Source organism: Colletotrichum scovillei (assembly GCF_011075155.1).
Source record: "Colletotrichum scovillei strain TJNH1 chromosome Unknown Contig00010, whole genome shotgun sequence".
NCBI lineage: Eukaryota > Fungi > Ascomycota > Sordariomycetes > Glomerellales > Glomerellaceae > Colletotrichum > Colletotrichum scovillei.
In genome coordinates, this window is record NW_023336268.1 from 2,112,978 (window position 1) to 2,129,331 (window position 16,354).

Below are 16,354 nucleotides of genomic sequence, written 5' to 3' on the forward strand. Positions count from 1 at the left end.
CAAGGAACAACAGATCTTCTCCAGGATGGGAACATGACTGGAGTGTGTGTGGAAGGCTCTGAGTGGTTGGGTTTCGATGTTCAACCCATCACGGCCGTGTGTTTCAAGGAAGACGGGTCCAGGGTCTCCACAGCTCCCTTATTTTCCGACCATGGGGCGTTTGCTGTAAATGAGGGACGTCGTCGTCTTCGTTTCACCTTTACATTTTGGGGCGAGGGGAACGGTGCCGTTGTTCCTAGTTCGGGGGTTTTCACTTGGTTTTTTTTAACGGGGATGCAGAGTCCAGAGAAGTGATGGGACGCTGCTTAGTCTCCCTGTCTACCGGGGGCGGACCATGTCTTAGTTACGCGTCATCAGATGGCAGCACGTCGCGCTTAAATGAGGCCAGGGGACATGCCTGCACAGGGACCAGCCTTAACAAAACAATTCTGGGCGGCAACGTGGGATGGAAACTCCTAGGCCTCAGGAGAGTCGCGGCGTTGGGGAACACTCGACTAACTGCAAAGAACGCTTTCGGGAAGTCATGTCCGCATTATTGGCGAATTGCCTGGCCCTGCTTCAACGGCTTGTGACATTGATCGGTGAGACGCCTCCGAGATTGCTTCTCTTTTCGTCTGTTGTTGAGCCACATCACCAAATAACCAATTAACCATAACTTCATCCACCTAGGCCCGGAAGTCCGGCTTCGGGAACGCAAGAGCGCTTAAAGCCAAATTGTTTCCACGTCATTGCGTTCAATTTTCCGCTTATCATGGGCAGAGAATAAGACGCGGCCACCAGCCCTGAATTTCGTGCCGTGCTTTCTGTGACAACGAGCCTTGCCAAGACTTGTGGACCATGTCAAAATATTCTACTCGAAATTCGCCATCCAATATGGATGAATGGAGATCTATCGTACAAGTCCGAAGCATGAATATGCAGAAAGACTTTCACCAAAATTAGTTCAACACTCTGAGCTTGTTTCTATCTTATCACAGATCATAGCTGATCCAGTCCAGTCCGTCTGACTTTTATGTAGCCATGGTCAGCACATCGGATTTCGTTGCAGCTTGACGATGAACCAAGAACTCCGCCCCTGAAGGGTGCATCTTTGTCAGCGGCAACGGGCGGGACGCACTATCCTCAGCTCGCAAACAACTTGTCCGTGCTCGTTTGACACAGAGAGTTGGTGTCAACAATAGCCGGGTCAAGTGGAGTTGGCAGGGGAGGGTTGGGATGCCTTCGCCTCTTCAGGACAGACCTGCGAGGGGTCCCCTGGTCTTAGACCGAAGTTGGAATTAGAACTTGGTATTGGGCCAGCGAGTTTGCTTCTTTCGTCTGATCCAATGTCTCGCTTTTGTTCATCGCTCTTTCTGTAAAACTGCTTCCAAGAAAACTTCTACACTGCCCCCCGTATACTTGCATTTTTCCATTTATGCCGAAACCGACAACCTCGGAACTGCAACTTTCGCTCCCTCAACCACAAGAGGTAATCAGAACGGACCTCTCAGGACGTCTAGAACCTCCTTGGCAATCCACGAGTGTGTATGAGTTGTAGGACTGCACGACGTCAGAATGAGAGCTCAAGACTGGGTAAACGGCAAGTCGGCTCGGAAAAGAAACGAAGAGAAGTGCCCAGCCAAAACTCACTGGTATTCGTCCCAGTATACCCGCCTATCTGGGTCTCCGCAGATCGTCACGTTCGGCGTCTCGCCATATGCACCTTCGAGGCAACTGCCGTACTTTCCCAGTGGGTCAAATCCGTACGCTCGAGGGGAAGCATAGTACTCAAAGTCGTCAAAGAGCGGCCGAAGATCAACGTTGACGGCTCCTGTCTTTGACCTGTCGAGCAGTTCTCCTAGCTGGTCTGTGAAAGTTCGCAACTGGTTCTTTCCCAGATTGTCTTCCAAGTAGAAGCCATACGGAAGTCTGGAGATATCTGGCGGCGTAAGAGTCAAGACTCTTGCACTTGGGTATGCATCGCGCAGCTGTGCTTCGGCTTGACGAAGAATTTGATACGACTGCGAGGCACTGATGTTGGCGTTGAACAGGATATCATTCGCACCAGCAAACAGGATCAGCAAAGGGCTTTCTATTGCCATCGAATCGGACGCTCCGAATGCTCCTCCTTGAGGATTCATCCTCGCCAGGAACGAGACGACTTGATCAATAACAGAAGGTACGGCGATATCACCCTTTGCGCCTGTGTAGCCCTGGATCAGAGCATTCGAAGTCGTTGCACCTCCGACCGCATAGTCGTAAAGGGGCAATGAAAGGTTCGCTGCTACGTATTCTGCCCAGACGATGCCGTTCGAAAAGCGACCCTTGTAGCTGAATTGGTTGTTACATGAAATGAACTAGAAGAGACGTAGCGCAAAGGGGTTCACTGACTATTTGTCTGTAGGCCATGCATTATTCGATACTCGAGCAGCTCCGTTTCCTGCGATTCGCATCCCGTCAGCCATGTTCATCCTGAATGCCAGCCCGTCGAATTACCACCGATCGCTTACCGTTGTCGCTGAACGAGTCACCGAATACTACAATGCTAGAAATCGAAGAGGTTTTGACCTCACGTGGCAACTGCGTTGACGGCAGAACTGCAGCGTAAGCCGTCGCGAGGAATCCAATCCAAACTCCACGACTGAGCATCATCATGTAGGCCGCTCTATAATTTCAGTTCCTTTGATGGATGTTGGTCAAGCTTCGTCTTGTCGTCTTCAAGCACGAATCTTTGGAGTAATGGATATTCATCAAGAGTTTGCATGTTCCCAGAAGAAGCTACGCGACATCAAGGTTCACCCCGAGAAAACACCAACCTCAAAGTTTGTCCCGGATTGCCGGATCAACCCAGGCATTGGACGTACGCGTTCATTATGGTATCACGCGAACTTGGTTGGTAGCGTCACAGGCTCAAGCGTCAAAGAGCATTAATAATGCAGCTTAGACGCATCAGTCCAGCCTACGAGACTGGTTCCGCACTAATGCACATAAGCTTACGGCTCAAAAGTAAGCACTTGAGGTGATCTGCTTCAAATTCGAGAGAGCTGGTCACAGCTGTGGTTGAAGCTCCAGAACCGGGACCAACTGGAATGCGATGTTTCTAAGATTCCCCAATTCTGCATGGGTGCATCAACGCAGCACCCTTTCGCTGAAATGAGCGTCCAGGTCTTAGACCACGCCTGTGCTTGCAAGGTTCGAGAGCAATTCTCTCCGGGCTTTCATGATCTTACGTTCGGAGATCTCCTCCGCATTCCCGGTCCCCGTCTCCCGAGTCCCGCAAAGCACACCGCCGGCTGGGCTCACCTCCACACATTGCATGATAAAATCAAGAGAACTTCATTTCGCTTGGCGACTGGCCAAATGTCAATTACTACAACACTAAGGAGTACTGCTCTAGGATTTGTAGTCTCGCCCTTCTTCCCAAACCTTTGTGCCGGACTACCGTGTTGTACTTGTGAACCCACAAAAGGTCCAACAAAATGGGAGAAAATGCTCCCATGCAAGCTGCCCACATCAACGTGGGGTGCAAACAACGGGACACCAAATCCCCGTGGAAATAGATGAGGAGCCCATTTTCGGGGATTTAGGAAATGAGAGCCCAATATCTTTGGGATGAGTTCCTGGGGTCGAAATTTGAGTATGTCCGAGGGCGATCTTTCGACGCGTCCAGAATGTAGCCAAAGTGACTAGAGTCCAGAAACTCATCTTTCACTCTTGAGATTTCAATCTTCATTGGTGTAAAAAGAAGGCCGGCTTCGCTGGTGCGTTTGTGACAACTGGATCTCATCACAAATTGCCTCATATGCAGCACCTGTTGCACCAGCTTTCAGGCTCAACCCGCGCCCGCTGGCCAGATTACAGGACCACTGCACCACGGGGTTCCGGCACATCAGAGCCGGTCCCTCCGGGTTGTGGGCGTCCGGGCCCGGCCCGCGGATCCTCATTTCGGCCCCCAAACGTCCCCACGAGCGACAAAAGCCCTATTCCACCCACAAACACAACATAATCTCGCATCTCGACCTCGACCTCAACGACAATCAGCTCGTTTCGAGCTCAACCGCCCTGATGGTCTAGCGGTATGATTCTCCCTTAGGGTCTTCACGACACGTCTGGGAGAGGTCCCAGGTTCGAATCCTGGTTAGGGCCCAATCCTTTTGCATTTCGAGGCAACAAGCCGTGGAACACTTCCCTTTTGTCTCGGAGCACTTCCATACACGTCAGTTGCTCTTGGAGAAGACCGTTTGGTATCATTTTGCCATATTGGATCTTATCCGTTGATATCTGGTGGACCAAGCTAAATCGGGTTTCACTTTCTCTTCCCCAATATGGGTTTGCCCAACTCTACTTCCTCGTAATTTGGGGATACACAACCTCAAACCACTCGCATAGTACCTCAACGTCTTCACTGAAATCCTTTGAATCCTCGCTGCGCTCGAAATATCGTTTGTGCCCGTCTCTCCATTCTTGATAATTCCCCTCTCCCTCCGCAAGCGCGAATTCCTCCCTCACGTCCCGAAACTTGCATCTCTCAAACGATGTTGTCTTGATGATAGCCTTTGGTTCTCCTTTGCCGTCAAGTATTACGGACAGGTCGCCAACTCCCCAATGAAGCGTTTCAGGGATTGGCCAGGTCGTTGTAGATGTTTTCTTGCCCTGAAGCAGAAGATCCAGGAGTTCGTCTTTCAAGGCCGGATTGTCGCCGAATGCTGTTACATCCTTGGGTGGCGAAAGAGGGATATTGAGCTCAGCGGAGACTTTGGCCATGAAGGTGGCAATATTTGGGCTTGAAGGGTCGATCTCCGACATTGTGGTTGTGTTATGACGATAATTTCCAATAGCCTGTGGTTGCTTCTTGCTTGTCGTTGGGAGTCCCTTGCGGACAAAGCTGAGTTTATCAAGAAAGGATTACCGCACTTAGTGAATCTTAATCTTTGGTCTCTTGAATAAGTATTATTTTTCAGCAAGTATCTTGATTTATAGTAGTGTTTATGTCTCCTTCTTAGAGGTATGTTGGTGGTGCTGCTCAAATCGCGCTCTGTATGTTAAGTCTCATTGGACTAGTTGCATTTGCCGAATGACTCACCCCGAAATATTATAAAGACACCTGGCGACATTTCCAGCCACGAAATGGGCTGGGCTGATTGAAAGTGCGATGGGATATAGATTGAGAAAAAGATACAGGCTTTCTCGTAACATGAAGTTCGGTATTAATTAAGGCTTCGTTGACGAAGTTGGTAGGATGTGCCAAACTTGAGCCAGCAACGATGTAGTTAATGCGGCAAGTGAAAGAAGCAATGAGTTTCGTTGTACGCCGAGTAATTGTGACCACGTCAAGATACTTGTCAGGTAAAGACTGCTGTGGTACCAAGAAAGTTTTTCGAGAACACCACTTGAAGTTAAGATACTCAGAGCCACTTCGCAATGATCAAGGGCTGTGCGACACTAACACCAGTACGGATATGCGAGCACATATCACGTATCCGCTGTCGATCGTTACACCGTTACACTACATACACCAAAGAACCAAATTCAACCAACCGACCAACGGCGCAGATGCGATAAGTCAGGTTACCCTCGGAAGCCCTGCACAACCCTTGCTCGCAGATCCAGAAGCCGCAAGATCCCCGCCCAAAGTTCCCACAAAGCACCCGCAACGAACGGCTTTCTCGACCCGTTTCTGCAAAGCCAAGCCTGAAGAATGGAGAATCCCGATGCAAAGTCCCGCCGGGGCATGCACGTATGAAGAAGGCGGCCGCCTTTACCTCAGTCTTGTTCTTCGGCCTGCGATACCACCGTTGGCCTGAGAGGGGTATTTGATCGTGGAGCCAATGATGGCCCTGCCTTTTGTCATTTTACGACCGCGGCATATGTCAATCCTTGACGGGTCCTCCCGTTGTACTTATGTATAAGAGAGGCGGTGGTTCGGCACTCTTTTCGCTGGAGAGAGCTACGAAGGTGACTTGAGAGAGAATCCGCAGATTCTGCTGGAACATCAGAGAGAAGACCGCTCAAATGGGCATTTTCGCAGCTTCGGGGGTCGATAGCCCTATCGCAATGATGTTCCGCCTCTTAAGCCTGGCCGCGGTACTTGGCATCGGCTACGTGTTGGCTCGAATGTTCCAAGAGCGAATGAGGTTTCGCAAGCTTCAGAGACAAGGAGTCGTGAGTGTTCAAGCACAATCGGGAAGCCAGGGTTCTGACATGACATAGCCAATGATGCCTCACTCGCTTCTGTTTGGCCACTTGCGACTACTCATGAAGCTCACCTCGCATTTACCCAAAGATGTACACTTCAACTACTATGCCCAAGCCATCGTCGACAACTGGGAAACGCTCTTCCCCGGCCGGACATCGTGCCCCTCGGCAGTCTATGCCGACATGTGGCCCATGGGTCCTCCGCTAGTTTTCACCGTGCATCCGGAGGCAGCCGGCCACTACATGTTCGACACCAGCGTGCCGCGGAGTGACTGGACTAAGAAGGCTTTGACCCCGATCACGGAAGGAATAGACCTCGCATGTTTGGTAGGGGAGCCGTGGAAGACGTGGCGTGCAAGGTTCAACCCCAGTTTCAGTAACAAGAACGTCCTCGGCCTTGTTCCCGGCATGTTGGAGGATGTCGAGGTGTTCACCGATATCATGGGGAAAAAGGCTGGCGCCGACGGCTCTTGGGGTGGTGTGTTTCCGCTCGTGGAGACCACGACCAACTTGACCATGGATGTTATCGGCCGAGCGGTGCTTGATATCGAGCTTCATGAGCAGACAAACGGACCTAGCAGATTCAGAAGTGCTCTCATGGACCAGATTTCGCGGGTTATTCTCCATTTCAACATTGTCACCATGTGGAAGTGGTACAGCCCGTGGCGACTGGCTGCTATCAAAGAGAACAGGGAGACAATGTACAGCGAACTACTCCCATCGATCGAGCGATCTCTCAAAGGATCAAAGAAGAAGGAGGGGCTCAAGACCATCATCGACTTGGCGCTGAAGCCCATGTCTGGTGTGGTCAATGTGGACCGGTTATTTTTAGAGACAGTCGTCTCGCAGCTCAAGATCTTCATGTTTGCCGGTTACGATACGACAGCCACGGCTCTTTGCTGGGCGATACACTGCATCGCCAAGAATCCCGAAGTTGGCCAAAAGCTACGGGCCGAACACGACGAAGTCTTGGGCAAAGACCCCGCAGACGCAACCGACAAGATCAGAGAGTCGCCGCACTTGCTCAACTCTCTTCTCTACACGGGCGGGGTCATTAAAGAAGCACTGCGCTTGTTTCCCGGTCCTCCTGTCATTCGAGACGGACAACCGCATTATCGCATCACCGACAGTATCACAGGAGAGCAGTATCCCACCGGCGGATTCCTCATATGGGACGGGTTACGTTCGCAGTCTCGCAATGAGGAATTGTGGCCGAGAGGCAACGAGGTCGTGCCAGAGCGATGGATGACGACAGACCCGGAAGATCCATTGCATCCAAAGAAGCACGGCTGGAGAACCTTTGGACTCGGAAGCCGTGCCTGTATTGGCCAAGAGCTAGCCGTAGTCGAAATGAAGTTGGTCCTGGTCGCTCTCGCGCGCAACTTTGAGATTGACTGCGCCTGGGATGAGTGGGATACCCTCAAGTAAGTTCCCGAAACCGCATTCCTCAAGAACTCGTTCCGTCATGGGGGACCTTAATGCTAACTCTGTGCGTAGCGGGAATACCACAAACCCCAAAATGCTTGTGGAGGGAGACCGGTGCTACCAGACCGAAAAGGGCACGCCGCAGATTTCTGACGGGATGCCGGTTCACGTCAAGCTGCGACAGAGGTCTGACTGAGCGTTCCGAGGTGTGTTGACAACTTGACAGAAGTGACGTGCGGGGGAAACAGTTCGGAGAGGTCGGACATCGGTGTCGTTGCAATCCCGCCTTGTCCGCCATGGTGATTGCGCGCGCGGGGGGGAGTCTCGGCCAGGTCGAGGACTCAACGTTTGCCCGGCTCCAGCGGGGCCTCAAAGGTTAGCGAGCGACGGAGCGAAGAACATCGGACGGAGATCCATATGTAGCATTGGCCGGATAAGTCGGAGTTGTGACGATGAGATAGACGCGTGAGGCTCGTCGCTGTCTTGTCGAGCGCTTTGAGAAGAGCGGGGGTTGTCGGACAAGGCTTCGTGAGGCCATCATCTAGCAGAAGCCAGCCCGAGAATATGACTTGATGAATTAAAATATCTGTATTCGATCAGATCCGGCGGCATCGTGTCCACCACTTGTGCCGCCGCTCCATCGCTGGTGTCTTCAAGATCGGCCGGTATGCCAAATGCCTCCCGGGCCCGATCTCGGATGCCCACGAAGCTTCTCGCATTCTCGCGGGCCGTTTTCCCGTTCTTTTACTTTGACCTAGCAGCAGTGCTGATGATGAGCACCGACGCTACTTATCAGCACAGTTTCGTGTTCATCGAGAGATGATTCGTTGGTCTGTAGAGGCGCTTGACTTCGACCACTCTCGGCATCAATAGTTTGGACGCCACTATTGGAAGGTTCCTCTTGCTCGGTAACGCGGTAATGCGTCTGGACTCTGGAATGTCGGAATCATGTAATGAGACAGAGTTGAAGGTGTCTTGTCATGTCATTGTTGAAGTTGAGATGACACTGAAGCGCAGGAAGAAGCGAGAGAGAACAACTTAGATAAGCAGACCTTATTTAGAGTCTACGGCGCCCGATTGGTCTGGTCGCATTTGCCCCGCAGAAAGTGGACTCTTACTTGAGGGATTCGGGGCTTATTTTCACCAGCGGCCGCCCGATCTTCTCTTGGTATGGTTGCGTGGATGGATGAGTGGGTGGCTGATAGTGACACGAGCGTATGTGCAAGGGAGGGTGGTCACTGCGAACCTGGACACTAAGACACGTCGGGAAACTGTGTATTATGCTGCGTTTCTGGTCTCAGGCTCTCTTGTTCGCTTCTGAAACGAACGCCGTAGAACGACAACGTCACGCTATGTGGCTCGGGATTCAGTTCCATGGAACATCACCTAGTCCGTCCACTGAGTCGACACGAGGATGCGGGGACTAGCCGCACGCAAGCTTACATTACTTGAGGAGGCTCGTTCCCTGACACCAAACATGCCTTACTATCGACTCCCTGTCTCTTCATAGGCCACCTCGCATCTTTACGAGATAGGTGAGAAACGCGTCTCTCAGGGCGCATCTCCACCTCCATCACACAACAACCACACAGCCCTAACATCTCGCCTGCTTGCTTGCTTGTTCTTGTGGTGCGCAAATGGCTCGACTCGGGGTAGCAAAGGTTAAGACGGGCTGTGTAACCTGCAAGTGAGTCCAACAGCCGCAAGCTTGGAGGCATCATGTCTGCACGTACGTTGGAGCTAACCAACCTAGAATCCGAAGAGTCAAGTGTGATGAAGCACGCCCGGCATGCAACAGGTGCGTCAGCACGGGCCGGAGATGCGATGGCTACGTGACACCGCCAACGGGGACATATTCCTGGGCTCAGCTGCTCCGCATCCACCCGCCTCCGACCCAGGCCGCGTCGGACGCAGAACTCCGGGCCTTGAGTTTCTTCCGCAAAGTTGTCGCCCCCGTCTTGTCCGGGCCCTTGGATAGTTACTTCTGGACCCATCTTGTCTCTCAGGTCTCTCACCAGGAGCTTGCTGCGAAACATGCCGCATTGGCCATCAGTTCGCTGTACGAGAAGTTCAAGGAGGATCCCCTAGACCGGCATTCGGAGAAGAATTCCTTTGCGGTTGCGCATTACAATGAGGCGATCAAACACCTCCGAACAACAAACAACCAGGAGACGGTCCTGTTTGTGTGCATCCTCTTCGTATGTATCGATATGCTCCGCGGCGAGTGCAAGGGTGCCATCGACCATTGCAGGCATGGCATCAATATCCTCAATGGTTCCAGGTCTACGTCGCGATTCGTTCGAGAGCACCTGACACCGGCTTTCTGTCGCCTTGGAGTGTTCCCTTTCTTCTTCGGTGCCCGACCGGAAACATTCCCGGCCATACCAGACTCGTATCCAGTTCCAGTACCCCCGTTCTACAACTTAAAGCAGGTTCAAGCAGCGCTGGACCCGTTACTCGTCCGCGCGATTCGCTTCGTACGGGCCGCTGACGAATATCGCCTCGGTGATGAGACGCATCCCAAGCCGGATATGGCAGCAATGCAGGAGAGAGATGAGATGGACGAGTTGCTAGATGACTGGGCTGCGGCATTTCAAGCGTACATGGTGCAAAAGTCCCCGAATAATTGCCAGCGCGCTGCCATGCGAGAAGAGCTCGTCGAACGCCTCCTAGAGATGAAGTGGCACGTAGGCAAGATTTGGCTGAGCACGTGTTTCTCTCGCGGCGAATTGGTATACGATTTACATCTGGACAAGTTCCAACGGATCATCGAGCTCGGCCGTGAAGTCGAAGCCATCTTCCGAGAGATGTGGCAGAGGATCGGACGGGCCAAGTTCACCTTTGAGATGGGTTTCAGCCCACTGCTAGGATTTGTCTTTATCAAGTGCCGGTCCTTGTCACTGCGAATTGCAGCACTAGGTCTCATGAAGACGATTGCGCACGAGAGGGAGAACCTCTGGGACTTCAACACCGTTCTGGCGTTCGGACGCAAGATTGTCGAGTTTGAGCACGAGCTGGATCTCGGACACGATGAGGATATTGCCAACGTTATAGACGACGGGACACTACCACCGGAAGGACGGCGAATTAAAGATTCGGCTATGCAGGACGAGGTGCGCTTCGTTCACGAGAAGAATGGGGGTATCGCCATGTGGAAGAAGGTCGGTCTCTTGATGAGGGAGCACGGAGGGCCTATCACTGTCCAGGAGGAGTGGTTTCGAGTACAATTGAAGCGCAAGCCATGATTATCTAGCTGCTATTTTTCGCCCAGGGCCTGCTTCCCTCCGCGCGTCTCTCTCTCTATGACGCTAAACCTCTCGAAGGAAGGCTACGCCTCACACGCGGCCAGGTCTCAAGCTACCGTGCTGACATTGCAGGGGTTCACACTCTACATTGCTATCATCGACAAGCTGCGCCCTTGAGAGTCTACGATTGGTCGGCTCGCTTCTTTACATAACAGCTGCGAACGTGGGGGGCTGTGCATCGCCAGGCACCGTGATTATCGACATTCACTTACACCAGCGATGAAGGCCTGAGATTCTCACTTATAAAGACGAGAATACCAGACTTCGTTGTGAAGATGAAAAAGATTCAGCATAATCAAGCTCAATTCTTCTCGACAAACCACATCTTTTGACACTCATCACGATGCACTTGTCATGGATCATGCTGGCCGCGGCCACGACCGCCTTGGCTTTGCCATCAGGCCCTTCACCCACGCCCACTTTGCCGAATTCTTTGGTAAAACGTCAAGATACTACTGCAACTTCTTCAACAACATCATCTATCCCGACGGGAGACTTCATCGCGACAAAGTACATCACCATTCCCGGCGTCACAAATAGCTACGTCACAGTCCCAGCAAAGACCATCGATATCGCCATCCCAACGTGTGTTCAGACGATCGAGCCCGATGCCAATGGCTACATCCCGCCTGGCGAATGCGGTGCCATCTGGAACTACTACCCTAGCTTCGCGGCTGCGGCGGTGTTTGCGGCTCTCTTCGGCATTTTGACCGTTGTCCACATCTGGCAGGCCGCCAAGCACAAGAAGGTTCGTACGTTTAAGCATTGATAGTAGATCAGCATGAGTTGTTCAGTATCTGACTAGTATCTAGAGATGGTGTTGGGTTATTATAATGGCGAGCATCTGGGAGACTCTGGCCTTTATCTTCCGAGCTGCAAGCAGCAAGAACCAGCAGAGTAACGGTATCTACCTCGTTTTCCAGATATTCATCTTGCTTGCGCCTATCTGTAAGTACAAATATCTGAGTTTCATCTCTACTGAAAGAAGTCTAACGCATTCTCAGGGGTAAACGCCTTTGCATACATGACGTTGGGCCGCATGATTTACTTCTTTCACCCCTCGCGCTCTCTTCTCCGCATCCCCGCCGCAACATTCGCCGCGATCTTTGTCGCACTTGACATCGTATCGTTCGCTGTTCAACTCACTGGAGGCAGCATGGCCGGCCCGACAGCGCCACCCGCGGAGCAGATGAAGGCGATTCACATTTACATGGGCGGTATCGGACTCCAAGAGTTCTTCATCCTCATCTTTGTCGCCTTGGCATTGAAGTTCCAGATCGAGATGCAAAGATTGGACAAGCTTTCCGGGAAGCAATCCCGCTCCTGGAAGCCTCTAATATGGGCGCTCTACTTTTCCCTCGGCATGATCTCAGTACGGATCGTCTACCGCCTGATTGAGTTTTCTTCGGGCCATGGGATTGACAATGTCTTGATTACACACGAGGCTTACTTTTACGTTTTGGAAGCTTTGCCGATGCTTCTCGCCATTGCGGTCTTCAATGTGGTACATCCGGCTATGATAATGAGTGGCGAGGGATCGGACATGCCCGGGCTTCTTGCAACCATAAAGCAAGGACTCTCTAGGAGAAAGGGAAGGATTCCCTTGGAACAGGACCCGGAGGGACACGAGCTTACTCGGGGAAGCCTGAGTCCATGAGATGACAGTGAAGCAAGCGGTCGGGCAAGAAAACAGCAATCAACCAGAGAGAGCTCCAGGATGGGCGTTAGGAGTCTAGGCGTCGGTGTTCGAAGCGAGTACCAATGGGTCAGGCTGCATTCAAACTGCGACGTCGGTTCGTCGTGGCTAGGAGCTTGGTGAATGCTGCAGGTCGAGACACGTCACTGTGGCAGTGCACGCACAAAGTATATGAGATCAGGCTGTGGGAGGGATGTTCTTCAGTGATTCAGTCTTGGCTTTCAACGCCAAAGGGACCCGATAGATGTATTCAAAGCACAAAGTACTCCTAAGCTCGGTTGCCTCTTCTTTGTTTTACACCAAGCCTTCGAGTCTGTACAGAAAACCTCCAGTAGTACAACGACACAGAAAATCTGGTCAGAAGCGAACTCGGTTACGGACACGGTCGACTCAGCGGCTCAGCTGTCGTAACGCCTTCTCAAGATTCTAGTCCGCCACGGCGTCTTTTTCTCCAGATGTCAGGAGCGCCGGGCGCGGGCAAAAGCACCACAGCAAATCTCCTAGCCCAGCCTCTTGGTGCCGTCATCCTCGATCTTGACGTTATCAAGTCCTCTCTCCTCGATAATGGTGTACTATTTGAGCAGGCCGCAAAGCTAGCTTACTCGACGCTTTGGGCGCTCGCCGGCAGCATGCTCAAACAGGGCCGCGACCTCATTGTAGACTGCACCTGCAACTACGAAGAAGTCCTCACTAGTGGGAGAACCCTGGCGAAAAAAGCAGATTTTGAGTATTGGTACATCGAGTGCAGACCTCAAGTCGGCATTGATGTGCTGGATGAGAGATTGCAGAAGAGGGTAGCGTTGAGAAGTCAGCGTACGGGGGCGTATTGTCCTCCGCTTGACAGCGATGCATGCCAAGGACGAGACGAACAGGAGGCCTTGTTTCGAAGATGGATCGAGAACCCGTACAGACCCGACGGCAATGTGGTTGTCGTCGACACTTCGAAGCACCCAGGCAAGTGCCGAGAGCAGGTATTGGAGGCGATGGAAAAGTGAACAAATACAAAGCAGTCGAGAGGAACGAGGGTGAACTCAGATGACAAGAAGCTGGCTCTAGCGAGTGGACAAGATCAGTAGCATTTTCAGGTTGGATGTATCCTTGCTCTGTTTGTGTCCAAAGGGTAAACCGCAGCACTATGAAATCCCTCCCATGAAGTCTAGTCCATCCATACCAGTCAAACCCATCAAGTACATCTGGTCATCATTCCATGCAAAAGATGGCAGCCAAGCCTCTTCACCTGTAGGTAAGGGCATTAATGTGCTATCATCAGCTGCCACTCCCTCCGACGCTGATATACCGAACCCCGAGGCTGACATCTCTTGTAATTGAAGAGCTGCCGCTTCCTCCCACGGAGAAGAGAGCATGATGACTGGCGATATCAATGGACCATGAGCAGGAGCCGGCGGCTGCCCCGACTGCTCCATCTCAAGATCGGACTCGTCGCCCGAAGGGCTGCCAACAACCTCAGCATTCGCCAGCCATTCTGCCCATCGTCCATAGCCCTCTGCCTGTCCTGATGAGGCTTCTTGAGCCTGACTCATCTCTCTTCTCCGAGCCATCGCCAGCTTGGACCTAGCTTCATTCGTGATGGACTGTAGGGCCTCAACGAAGCGGACTCCCATCTTTGCAGTCGTGTTGCCGAAGCTGGACATCTTGCGGAGACAGTCAAGACCGAAGGCCACCCGCCCCTCATACCCAGAATCACGGTCCAAGATACCGGCAAGGAGGACAATGATCGTGGCAATGCTGCATCCCTGAAAGTCTGTGAAGGAGAATCGCGCCATGTTGCCCCCGCGACAAAGGCCCTCGAAGAGTTCCAGCATCTTCTTTGCTGCTTTGATGCATGCTTCTGAAGACTGTTCTACGTCTCTAGGTACATCGGAGTGACCGGCGCTTGTGTGGAAGATCGTCTGCAGACGATCTCGGACGACGGTCACCACAGAGACCTTGCCCATGTCGATCCAGGCGAAGTAGTAGTTGAGGTGCAGATGGAAGACGGCGCGATAGCTGGATGACTTTGGATCGACATTTTGCAGCTTGAGTGATGACGGGAGCCCCTTTTTCCATGCCTTCAGAGATATTTGGGCATCTGTGGGACGTCTTGGAGCTCCTTTGTGCGAATGATTGGTATTTGACCATGCTCTGCTGGTCGCATTAGTCTTGGGACATTGTTTAGGACTACTCAAGTCAACTGACCCAGGCTCTGAAAGCTTGTCAATGATTCTGACGAACGCTGCATTTGCTATTTGATGCTGTACGTTGTCGAACTTCTGAGACGCGTCCCGTGAAGTTGGTTTCGGAAGACTCGCTGTGATGATCTCCTGGTCTACGGATCGCGGTCGATTGAGCTTGATGGTGACCGTTCTGTCGCTATCAGCGCACGCCTCGAGGCATGATGCAACAGAAGAAGACATACCTTTCAAGGGCGTAAATCGACCACCACAGCCTTCGCCTGGTCTCCTTTTCGTCCTCAGTCAAAGAGGGGTCGTCGGGTTCTTGGTGAAGCCCAATAGCCAGAGCCTTTCGCAGTGCTAATCCCATGTACACATAGGAGGCACTGATGGCGCTAGCCGGCATCAGGTAGACGCCCAAGATGAACGTCGCCTGTACTGACTTGAGACAAGGCCGGTCTAGTAAATCAGAGATCAAAATACGAGCCTGGTTGTAGAAGATCCGACCAGGGTCAACGCTCCGATCCTCCGTCGAGGCTGCACTGCTCAGGTCTTCCGGTCTCGCCAGCGCTGTCCACTGGCTCCCTAGCGCGAACACTGCCAAGACAAGACAAACAAAACCAGCATCTTCTCTCAAAGTCGACTGTTCGTCATTATACAGTTGATCGAGTTCTGCCATGAAGTGGCTCTGGTCAAGGTAGAAGAAAATATCGGTCCCGTAGGCGATGCAAACCGACACCAGGAAGTCGGCGACACCGCGCGGGGGAAAACTCTTCACCGCTCTCTTGATGCGCCTACGCTCGGCAGGATCAGCTGGAGTTGTATCCGATATTCGAGGCTGCAGTCTTGCTAGGTCCTGGTCTCCCGATGGGGGCTGTGATTCGAGACAAAAGGCATCCCGTAGACGGGATAGGAAGCGTGGCCACATGAAGGCTTCTGAGGGCGCACTGTCTGCGGGAGAGAAGTCATCCTTCATACTTTGACCCAAAGGTGTGTTGAGAGCGAAAGAGGCATCGGTATTTAGCTGATTCGACTGTCGCTCTGGAATGCTAATAGATCTTGTGCCCGCGGTTATCGAAGTTATTATCGAAGCCGAGGCCTCATCTTCACCAGCTGGACTACGCTCCCGTTCGAAGCGACATGGGTGAGATCCCTCAGTACATCGCACACATACTCCAGAAGGAGTCTCGATACACTTGTTCTTGCGTGCCTTGCATCGGTCACAGGCCCGGGGTGCCCGCTTTCGAACTGCATCCGGGACTCTACGGCGGCGGCGGCGGCGCTCTGCGGGAGACTCCATTGGCGGAAGTGTCGCTTTCATATGACGAACATGGAATCGTCATGATGGATGAGAGGTTATTTGGTCTCCGAGACTCGTATGACTCTGGGCTGAGCGTTCAATATTGGGAGGAAGTTGGTGTGGAAGGAAGAAGGATGTCTGAAGCAAGATAGTTCTTGGGGTCTCTCCGCATTTCGGACGCTTTGCCGATAAGAACAGACCCCACTGTGGCGGCAGGGATCACGCGTCGAGGTGAAGCTGTTCGAAGAAAGAGAATGTTCACCTCACCTCACCTCACCTCACC

The 16,354-nt window shown here is 52.4% G+C and overlaps 6 protein-coding genes across 6 annotated transcripts; 4 read left to right on the forward strand and 2 right to left on the reverse strand.

Annotated features, from left to right (window-relative positions):
* Window positions 1–1,472: 1,472 nt before the first annotated feature.
* HER10_EVM0003088 (GDSL-like Lipase/Acylhydrolase) lies at window positions 1,473–2,634 on the reverse strand (the record flags this gene model as incomplete). The annotated part of the gene is made up of 4 exons (XM_035472774.1): window positions 1,473–1,539; window positions 1,630–2,310; window positions 2,371–2,419; window positions 2,490–2,634. The coding sequence occupies 4 exons, from the start codon at window positions 2,632–2,634 to the stop codon at window positions 1,473–1,475; spliced, it is 942 nt and encodes a 313-aa protein (XP_035327764.1).
* Window positions 2,635–5,991: 3,357 nt separating this feature from the next.
* HER10_EVM0006519 (cytochrome P450 4V3) lies at window positions 5,992–7,795 on the forward strand (the record flags this gene model as incomplete). Its single annotated transcript, XM_035476102.1, has 3 exons — window positions 5,992–6,141; window positions 6,190–7,598; window positions 7,672–7,795. The coding sequence occupies 3 exons, from the start codon at window positions 5,992–5,994 to the stop codon at window positions 7,793–7,795; spliced, it is 1,683 nt and encodes a 560-aa protein (XP_035328101.1).
* Window positions 7,796–8,933: 1,138 nt separating this feature from the next.
* On the forward strand, window positions 8,934–11,025 carry HER10_EVM0005175 (C6 zinc finger protein). The gene is made up of 2 exons (XM_035474798.1): window positions 8,934–9,286; window positions 9,353–11,025. The coding sequence occupies exons 1-2, from the start codon at window positions 9,237–9,239 to the stop codon at window positions 10,842–10,844; spliced, it is 1,542 nt and encodes a 513-aa protein (XP_035327967.1). The 5' UTR covers window positions 8,934–9,236; the 3' UTR covers window positions 10,845–11,025.
* A 45-nt stretch (window positions 11,026–11,070) lies between these two features.
* Window positions 11,071–12,561, forward strand: HER10_EVM0002957 (RTA1 domain-containing protein; the record flags this gene model as incomplete). The annotated part of the gene is made up of 3 exons (XM_035472648.1): window positions 11,071–11,652; window positions 11,717–11,852; window positions 11,909–12,561. Exons 1-3 carry the CDS (start codon window positions 11,248–11,250, stop codon window positions 12,559–12,561), a joined length of 1,194 nt encoding a protein of 397 aa, XP_035327745.1. The 5' UTR covers window positions 11,071–11,247.
* Window positions 12,562–13,055: 494 nt separating this feature from the next.
* On the forward strand, window positions 13,056–13,656 carry HER10_EVM0003095 (ATP-binding protein; the record flags this gene model as incomplete). Its single annotated transcript, XM_035472781.1, has 2 exons — window positions 13,056–13,355; window positions 13,636–13,656. 2 exons carry the CDS (start codon window positions 13,056–13,058, stop codon window positions 13,654–13,656), a joined length of 321 nt encoding a protein of 106 aa, XP_035327765.1.
* Window positions 13,657–13,727: 71 nt separating this feature from the next.
* On the reverse strand, window positions 13,728–16,191 carry HER10_EVM0012690 (thiamine repressible genes regulatory protein thi1). The gene is made up of 3 exons (XM_035482079.1): window positions 15,017–16,191; window positions 14,797–14,964; window positions 13,728–14,742 (listed from the first exon to the last, which is right to left on the reverse strand). Exons 1-3 carry the CDS (start codon window positions 16,090–16,092, stop codon window positions 13,734–13,736), a joined length of 2,253 nt encoding a protein of 750 aa, XP_035328632.1. The 5' UTR covers window positions 16,093–16,191; the 3' UTR covers window positions 13,728–13,733.
* Between the last annotated feature and the right edge of the window lie 163 nt (window positions 16,192–16,354).

Coding starts and splice junctions, on each gene's coding strand:
- HER10_EVM0005175 (XM_035474798.1), top strand. CDS start 9,237: ATGGCTCGACTCGGGGTAGCAAAGGTTAAGACGGGCTGTGTAACCTGC. Junction 9,287..9,352: donor ACGGGCTGTGTAACCTGCAA/GTGAGTCCAACA, acceptor TAACCAACCTAG/AATCCGAAGAGTCAAGTGTG.
- HER10_EVM0012690 (XM_035482079.1), bottom strand. CDS start 16,092: ATGAAAGCGACACTTCCGCCAATGGAGTCTCCCGCAGAGCGCCGCCGC. Junction 14,965..15,016: donor TCGATTTACGCCCTTGAAAG/GTATGTCTTCTT, acceptor TGATAGCGACAG/AACGGTCACCATCAAGCTCA. Junction 14,743..14,796: donor GACAAGCTTTCAGAGCCTGG/GTCAGTTGACTT, acceptor TGCGACCAGCAG/AGCATGGTCAAATACCAATC.